Below are 9,299 nucleotides of genomic sequence, written 5' to 3'. Positions count from 1 at the left end.
GACGAAACATTATAGAGCGTGGCTGATGCGGAATGAATGCCCAATTGCTCTCAATCCGCCTTGAACAGGCAAGAAGAGGTATAATTACTGTTTCCTGTTTTCTGGATCGTCTGTTGAAGTCACAGTGTACTCTTACTATAGCTATGAACGAGCTGTAGATATCCCTATGAGGAGAACGACAAGCAATGCTGTTGCAGAGTTCACATCTTTTCTCTGCAACTCATTTTATCAGTAAACGAAAATGCCAGTTTGAAGCACCCGTGTCACATTTTCTCATAGCGTAACACCCGGTATTTCTCAATTGAGAATGTGGGTAGTACCCAAGTGAAATGATCGTCTGGGCCATCTGAGCCGTCTGATGCCGCTTATTTGAGCCATTGTCTGGAGCAGCCAATGAAATCGCTTTATGGAATAATCCACGTTCGCCCGCGAGTAACAAATTCCACAACATGCCGTCTGGTAAGCCTTCAGCGAGATAGTGGTTTTTCTTCGTGAGGAAATACATTGGCGAAACGTACTCGTATCTCAGATGAACAGAGAGGTATTTTAGAGCGGTTTTTTGCAGGAGGGATGGTTGGAACGGCAACCATGTACAAGGAGATGGTTTTAAAAGCGTCAACGGACACTGGTTTGACGAAGGCACAAGTCCAGGTAAGCTTATTAAATCATTTGGTTAACCTCGGCTGTAGCTTTATACCAGGTTGTGCCGCATTTTATCTCAATAATTCCACAAATCAAACAAAACTAGCAATTCGTATACATCGTAGATGCATTTATATGTCAATAATAGCCTAACGCTTAAAGTTAATTGGATGTTATTTAGATCGTGATGAGGTACAGTTTCTATACTATCAGACAGTTAACTCTGCTTTAATTACTCAAGCTCAAGATCATTCACGTTCATCATACATGTGTATTTGCATTTCAAGGTAATCCATCGATTTCTAAAATTTAAGGTTTTTATTTGAAAACATTAAAAACATAAGAAGATCATATGCAAAGAGAACATCCAATAAATTAACGCGGAAGTTTTATTGAAATCTGATGACTACATTGGCCGTCACCGAAATTATGCACCAATTAATTAAAATTTAGACAGCTCTGAAACACGATTTGACTTTTACTTTCTGTGTTATCCACGTTGCCATTCTTGTGTGACAGAGTCACCTAGGCTTATTTCCTACTTAAAACATGTTTCGTATATGAGAACGATCCTTCGCAGTAAAGCACTATTTGAGCAATAGTGAAAATCAGACCTGAAAAAAATTTCAGGCCTGTGCGGGACTCGAACCACTGACCTCTGCGATACTAGTGCAGCGCTCTACCAATTGAGCTAACAAGCCAACTGGGAGCAGGCCATCAAATTAATTCGATATAAACCCGTAGATGATAAATCAAACAACAACAAACATATGAAACATATGTGTGAACTGCGGTTATGAGACGTATATGAGAACGATCCTTCGCAGTAAAGCACTATTTGAGCAATAGTGAAAATCAGACCTGAAAAAAATTTCAGGCCTGTGCGGGTCAGTGGTTCGAGTCAGGTCAGTGGTTCGAGTCAGGTCAGTGGTTCGAGTCCCGCACAGGCCTGAAATTTTTTTCAGGTCTGATTTTCACTATTGCTCAAATAGTGCTTTACTGCGAAGGATCGTTCTCATATACGTCTCATAACCGCAGTTCACACATGTTTCATATGTTTGTTGTTGTTTAAAACATGTTTGTTCTGTTTATTCTATTTTATGGAATTTTAGCGATTTGTTAGTAATGTGTTAATTCTGTTAGTAATGTGTTAATTGTATTATTCCTTTAACTGCCGATTTCCCTTATGTAATTCCTGTTTAATTGCCGATTTCCCTTATGTAATTCCTGTTTAATTGCCGATTTCCCTTATGTAATTCCTGTTTAATTAATCGCTCCTAGCCCAAATTTGGTTTTAAGTTATTTTTACCTTTTCCTGTACTTTACTATAAGTTACAACTGTTTGCTCGGTGAGTTCAGTTGATTTGTTGCCTTCCTGAGAGTGTCTTTAAAGCGGATTCTAAGCTATACTAGCTTTTGGTATGTTTCAGTATTTTATGTTTGTTTGAGCCCTAAGCTTAGCATGTAGTTGTTTCCATTGTATTTTTGTAGTGATTTTCGGGTTAGAATTTGCTTAGTTTAGCCACATACTCTTTTTATCTTACTACTGTATCTTATTTATTTTCTCTGCTATATGAACTTCAATTGTTTTCGTTTAGCAGCTGTAATATTTTGCTTACCTGCTTCCAATTCATTGTTGCTATGATTCCTGTGTTTTCAGAACCAAATTATGGGTTCATTACACTAGTAATTTCATTTTCTCCTTTCACTGTTTTATACTGTATTAGCTCAAGTTGTAATATTAAGCCTAGCTTGTAATCTTTGTTGAATTCATGCCTGGTGTAGCAATCACTATTTTTGATAGTTTCTGTCACACAATTTCCTGTTTTCAAGTACTTTGTTTGTTTCCTTTCTTTACTGAATTATTTCTGTCTGTAGGTTATCTTTTACTGTTAAGTACTTTTTCCTAAGTCATTTTAATCTTGCTACATCATTTGGCTCATTGGAACTTTGTTTTCTTATTTATTGTTTAGTGTCACTCGTTCCCGTTTTTTTTATTGTACCGTTACATTTATTTGCTGTGTAATAAACTTGTAAATCTTCCCTCGGATCTTTTGTTCTTACGTCGACCGTTTTGGCCGTCTTACACTTGTATCATAATAATATTTTTGACTGATACCATAATTAAATTTGGCAACAGCTGGTATTGTTTGTAAAATATTTTTCGTCTTTTCCAATAAACTTGCGTGTCACTTCCCGTCTCGATTATGCTCTTCTACATGCGGGTGGAAGCCAACATTAAATTATAATTTGTAATTAATGAATAAAATTTTTTTTATTTGTTTTGTTTTGTTTTGTTTGACTACAACTGTACGAATTTAAGATAGTTGTATTATTATTATTAGTGTTTTTATTATGCAAACCCACAAGCTCATTTTGTCAAAGCAAGGTTCGGTTTATCCTAGGTTAGGAAGAAGTAGAGGGTGTCTGTTGTAGGTCTAATAATAATAATAATAATAATAATAATAATAATGATAAAGGAGTTTCCATAAAGAGCGGTTACCGGCGGTCTACCGGTACCTGTAGGACCTCTTCCTGCCATCTGTTTGGATTTCATTAGTGAAAATAAAAAGTGATTTTAGTGGTCACAGCTGTCTATTAGACCTTCAGTGGCCGCTTATAAGTATTGTTATTGAAACCCCTGATAATAACACCTTTATTTAGACACAATAGTGTTTAGAGCTGAACAGCCTGTGGGGTTGTGTATAAATCCAAATAAACTGTAAATGAGGTAAATTCAAATGATTATGGTTTTTGAGGAGAGGGGAAAACTGGAGTACCCGGAGAAAAACCTCTCAGAGCAGAGTAGAGAACCAACTAACTCAATCCACTTACGATGCAGGGTCCAGGAATAATACCCAGAACACATTGGTGGAAGGCGAGCACTCTCACCACTACGCCAACTCTGCTCCCTCTGTCTGTTGTCTAAAGCATATTAAATACTATATTCAAGCATGTACGAATACTGTAACTAGTGGCAAGGCATTATTGCAGTATTTCTCAATAGTTCTGATGCATACCTCCTCTTTCTCCTCTCCTCTTCCTTTTTCCTCATGATAACACTTTTATGGTCTTTGATCAAAATTAATATAATTAAAAATAGTTTATGCCTGTTTATTCAGCTGTCATCAGTGATAATTATTACTAATTTTAGCATAATGAGTAATATAACACTTACACTGAATGATTTTTGCAGAAGTGGTCGGGAATCAGAAAAGAAAAAGGCCACAAGTATCATCTTCTTCTGCAGATGCCACATTAAAAAGATTCAAAGGTGTCTAAGGACCAAATTCTTACAATTTATTTTGTGCTGAATTCTTTAAAACAGGTACTTGTATTAGAAGGAAAATATATTTGATTTACAGATACTCAGTCATTTTCTTACAATGCTGATATTGTCATTATTTTTCATTTCAGTCCTGTTTTATCCATACTTACTACATTGTATAGGTGCAGTCAGTTGTGGCTTAATGTAAGTTATAAGTAGGAATTAGCATTAAATACAGCTGTAGGTATGGCCCTGGATTCAAATACTTTTTAAAGCAGGGATAAAGACGATATCATTAAAAGACGGAAATTGACAGTTCACAGACAGGTTTATAACAATCCATTACTACAGATTGTTAAGACCCTAGATAGTTTTCCAGCCTGGAAAATCAAGTGCACAGCTGCCTATTTTCCCCTGGCTTCCAGCTATTATCTACATTCCTTGTCAAACCTGAGTTTTTGGTTTCATGTTTGTTTTTATGTACACTATACTCACATGTAAATCGATAGCAACACTGTAAGGATCACAAATTTCTCAAATTAATTCAAAGTTTACTGTTTAATGTAATGGTTATGAGTTCTTGTAAATGCACAATGTTTGTGCAGGAGGTCAAGGGTTCGAGCCCCGGCCGGACCAACACTCAGGGGCTTAAAATAGTTGAGAAAGATATGCTACCTTTCTATAACATAAAGAAATGTTTAGATATTCTAGTTTTCTTGGATAGGGACAATGAAATGGAGGTCCTGTCTCCTGCAGCGTTAGGGGCAGGAGACGTTAATTTCCCATGCACCAGAATACTGTGTGATGGATGTCCTCCCTTGGGGTGGGATGGGTGGTAAACAGGACCCCCATTGATACCAGTGTTTACAACACTGAAGGGGCTATCCTGTATGTCTACTCTAGACTCTCTTCCAGATAGGAGGGGGTCTCAGGACAAATACGTGTATACATACATACCAATACAAGTTGATCCAGCACTGCCTGACAAATGACTAAAACCTGTATAATGGGTTGTAAGTAATGTCAGTTGCATACAACCCATTATGTTGTATAATGCGTAATGTCATGATTAAGTATTGTTACTGCTTGACATCATAGCTATTAATATTAGGAACAATGGTTTTGATTTGTGTTATTGTAGCCTATAAAAGTAATTGTTTTCTCACTCAGACATTCTTTTCAGAACTGCTCTAGCTTGCATGAAGTTTTGGAAAGGAAACAGGCCTTTCATTGATACCTTGACATTTTTCAAGTGGTCAAATGTAAGCTTTATTGCAGATCACAATACAATTTATAATTATTTTGAATCATCAATGTGTTGATAGCTCATTGTTGGGAAATGACTGATCTTTAATTTAGTAATCAGTAAGTGTTATGTGGCTGTAATGTGGTCTTGACTGACATCAATGCATGTGATTAGTGCACTTGGTCATATATTTTTCATGAATCATATATGTTCTTTTACTGAGTTGCAGATGAATGTAAAGGTCTTACCTACCAACAGAAGAATAAGAAAGCATCTGAAAAGTGGTGAGAAAGAAGTGACATGGAGAAAAAAAAGTTTGTGGATTCTGCAAAAGTTAATAAAGAATTAAATGTCAAAGTATCAGAACTCACGGAGGAGCAGAAAAGAAAACTAATTGATAGACACAGAAAGAAACTCTTGGAAGAGGTACTATTAATACAGCTGTGTATGTTCACCCTGATAGAGTTAAGATGCCTACCTTCAAAAAACATTAATAATACTAACGGTAATTATGAGTTATTCATATTGAGCATTTCCTTAGGGGATTTAAAAGAAGTATTTTCGGGTCAGACCTATATCTTAATAATTAAGACTGAAGATAATATAACCTTTTTAATTGCCTTATTTTATTGCATGTATAGATCCTGGCTCTTGAAGATTTGGGTTATCAGACATCCACATTATATCTGGATATCAGTGGTGAAATGTACAACCTTGGATCTAGGGCTGGAACAGCATTTCTTGCAACTAATCAAGAGATAAGCATAAAATTTCGAGAATATTTTGGTAAGAAGACAATATTTGCTTTCAAACAGTGAAATTTTATGTGACAAGTTCACCATAATTATTCACTTTGAGTGAGGTTAAGAATATGGAATCGAGTGTACTATTTTGCATTTTAAACCAAAGATGGCATCTGCAGCCAATATCCTATTTGTGGATTGTGGCCATATAATAGATGATAGGCTCTTAACCAACCCTTGATCAACCGTTTTCCTCCCCAGTCCTGCCTCTCTCTTGTTTTATGGTGTACATTGTGTATATTTTCTAGTGTTTGATTGCCCTCGCCTTAGCAGGCAATACATTAAGATTTTAATAAAGCAATTACCCTATATGAGTTACCCTTACAAACAGAGCACTGCAGATATTTCATTCACTGTTTAAGGTTTGCCATTTTGTGGGAAAACTGGAACATAAAACATCCTTTTTGTGGGTGTTGGTGGACCTCGTGAAGTGTCCATTAATGGAAGCTAAGAACTATGAAAAATGAATGTAACAGTTTGGCACTTTGTTTCAAGGAAGGGAGCATGTCTTCAAGAGCTGCATCAAAGATGATGTTAATAAGTAAGATCAAGATGCGGACACTGCTGTGATCTTAGCAAACAGGGCAATGTCTTGATTGAGTCACCTATATAACAATTTTGCCATCTACCTTAGAGTCTGAGACAAGGAATTTCAGTGAGGGGTTGCATCTCATGGGACTACAGTACAAAATCCTATTTGACAGGGACTGCTTTTGATACTAAGAATAATTTATTTTCAAGTACTCCAGAGTTTTTAAACATTAATGTTATAGGTGTTGTGACTTTTTCAAAATTATGGTACATGTATGTAAGTTGAACCACAAAGAAGTGTATGGGCCATTTAATAGAATCCTCATGTGAAACTTACATGTAGCTACCATTTATATCTTGTTTACATATTAAGGCTTTTGTTCACTTTCTGTTTTATAGGTGCAAATAATCAGCAATTTACTATTGCTCATGTGCAAGACCTTTTCAACAAGAAATACAGTATTTAAAAAACTGCAGAAGTTGTCATTAAACAACCACGTTTTGTATGTAACTGATGGTTTGAGTTACAAATGGAATGTACTAAAGGAATGTAAATTTCAGTTTAATGCATGTATGAATTATTTCAGAAATAGAATTTTTCTGGTTTAGTTAAGAAACAGAATTAATTACAGTGATGTTTTAAATAATGATCAAGTACTGGGAAAGAACATTATCCGCACTGCCCATGGCCCTCTTTACTTTGAGTGTTGTGCAAATTTGGATTCTGGGGAGCCATTTTGTTTACCAGGGGCCATTCGCTCTGTTATTTTAGTTACACTTAGTCAACAAGGATTGTGTACTGTGTAAAAAGGGCTCAGTTAAGGACCAAAACAGTTACAGTAATTACTTCCTCAAAGACATGGCTTTTGCTAGAATGTTATGAATAATTTGTTGTTTTTCTACTGAGGCCAACTCAAAACCAAAATTCACTGCTAATTTTTTACTTAGATATGCAAACATTTGTAAGTAGCGAGCAGAATGGTCATGAGTGAAAGTTGTCTAAAGTTCCATCATCTGCCTTAGTTGAGCTCTGAAGGAAGTCTTAGGGTAATAATTTACTGTAAGTAAATTTAAGGTATTTTTGCAGTCACAAATTTGATTAATTAAAATTTATTAAATTAATTTGCTGAACATTTCACTGATAAATGAACTTTAAAAACCCTCCATCTGGTTCGAAATCAGGTTAGATTGCTGTATCAAAGTTAGGTCAACTTAATTCCATAAAGGTATAACCAAAATGCAACTGTTCATTCACATCATGCCGCATTAGACCAATCAATGGAAATGAAATCATCGATCAATTTAGCTACATTACAATAAAATGTTAAATAGTATAATCTAAGTGAAGAGAATGACCCGATATTGATTCTAGAACCTAAGTGATAATAATTAGCCTAAGAGAATACACTCTTGATTGAAATGCCAAGACCAAGTATTATGCTGCAGCCAGAAAGTGTTTTTGTTAATGAAAGTCATTTAACCCTTTAAGCATACTTTTGAATGTTAACTCTATAGTTCATTTTCAAGGAATTGCTTTTTCTTTTGCTTTTATTTGCTTTTTCTTTAAATGCCTTAAAGGTTGTATTAATTTAATGTTTTGTCATGTGTAAATTTTAAGATGTCTAAATATAACATCAGAAATGGTGAAGTTACACTGGGGAAAGGCCTTTTTGGAACTGATGTTTTTAAGTTTTCTTTTTTTAATCATATTGTAGACCTGTGGAATTGTCTTCCACTACACATTAGAATGATTGAATCTTTCTCATCATTTAAGAACAGTATTAATGAATTTTATCAAAACAAATTTAATGGAAATAAGGATAGATTTTTGTAATTAATTAATAATTATTGTCATGTTAATTATACTATTTGAGCTACTATATTATACGTAAAAATTTTTTTTCTCTTCGTTGAGGCAGTTTATTTTTATGAGGAATCTTCGAATTCTGTATAAACTGACCTAATTATTCAGATCTTTTGAATTTTTTAGTTTTTAAATAATCATTAATTTATCTTTAATTTGTATATTATGTTAAGACCTGTATAAATAAAATTGAGTATATTAAAAAATTAAATTAAATTGTTACTGCGGACTTGTCACGTATAGGATTAAAACAACACATCATTTATCTTTAATGCTCTCCACTGAACAAGTTTCATATCAGTATATTAAGTGTACTTCACCAGGACCCAACTTATATGGTTTATATTCTTATGAAACGTACCCATAGTAAAGTCACTTTGAATTTGGTGATTCGTTGCAAATAATTTCACAACTATAAAATATCGTCGTTTAATTAATACAAATCACCTTTGAGGGAAAATTTCCTTGGTTTCTTCTCATTATTTCTTTTCTGATAGTAAATATCTGCTGTTTTTTAAAAAAAAATTGAATTGTACTGTATTGAATTAATTATATTCAATGTGAGAGCAATCGTGCGTTCGGAGAAAAGAGAAAGGCAAATCACTGATGGACACTAATAGCTTTGACCTTAGTTTGAGCTGAACAATCAACTCTGATTTTACAGTTACGAAGCTAACTACACTTGCTAGGGAGATTATTTTTAGTAGCATTAAATATTTATTTCTTTTTTGGATAGATTGTAAAGATTGTGATAACTGTCAATCATACAGTTGTTCATGACTTTTTTGATGAGGTATTTTACGTCGCACCGATTTTGAGCTTGTCGCTTGTTTTCAAAGATGGAACACTTGGCAGGTCTGAATGGGACCTCCTTTTGAAATTCAGCTGAGATTTTGGATGCCACGCTCAGAGGTCGTATGGCGACAACCATCATCCAACATGTAT

The 9,299-nt window shown here is 34.7% G+C and overlaps 1 protein-coding gene across 12 annotated transcripts; it reads left to right on the top strand.

Annotated features, from left to right (window-relative positions):
* The first annotated feature begins 428 nt into the window (after positions 1-428).
* Positions 429-9,087, top strand: LOC148736571 (uncharacterized). 12 transcript variants are annotated; one of them, XM_088754314.1, is made up of 6 exons: positions 430-651; positions 3,839-3,916; positions 4,060-4,114; positions 5,386-5,582; positions 5,798-5,942; positions 6,890-9,087. In XM_088754314.1, the coding sequence occupies exons 4-6, from the start codon at positions 5,457-5,459 to the stop codon at positions 6,955-6,957; spliced, it is 339 nt and encodes a 112-aa protein (XP_088610440.1). In that variant the 5' UTR covers positions 430-651; positions 3,839-3,916; positions 4,060-4,114; positions 5,386-5,456; the 3' UTR covers positions 6,958-9,087. The 12 variants fall into 12 exon arrangements, with proteins under 12 accessions (XP_088610447.1, XP_088610440.1, XP_088610441.1 ...); XM_088754315.1 differs by having other exon boundaries at positions 3,839-3,970; XM_088754317.1 differs by lacking the exon at positions 430-651 and adding an exon at positions 1,950-2,061 and having other exon boundaries at positions 5,415-5,582.
* The last annotated feature ends 212 nt before the right edge of the window (positions 9,088-9,299 follow it).

Source organism: Stylophora pistillata, chromosome 3 (genome assembly GCF_964205215.1).
Source record: "Stylophora pistillata chromosome 3, jaStyPist1.2, whole genome shotgun sequence".
Lineage (NCBI taxonomy): Eukaryota > Metazoa > Cnidaria > Anthozoa > Scleractinia > Pocilloporidae > Stylophora > Stylophora pistillata.
This window is presented reverse-complemented; position numbering and strand designations above follow the sequence as displayed.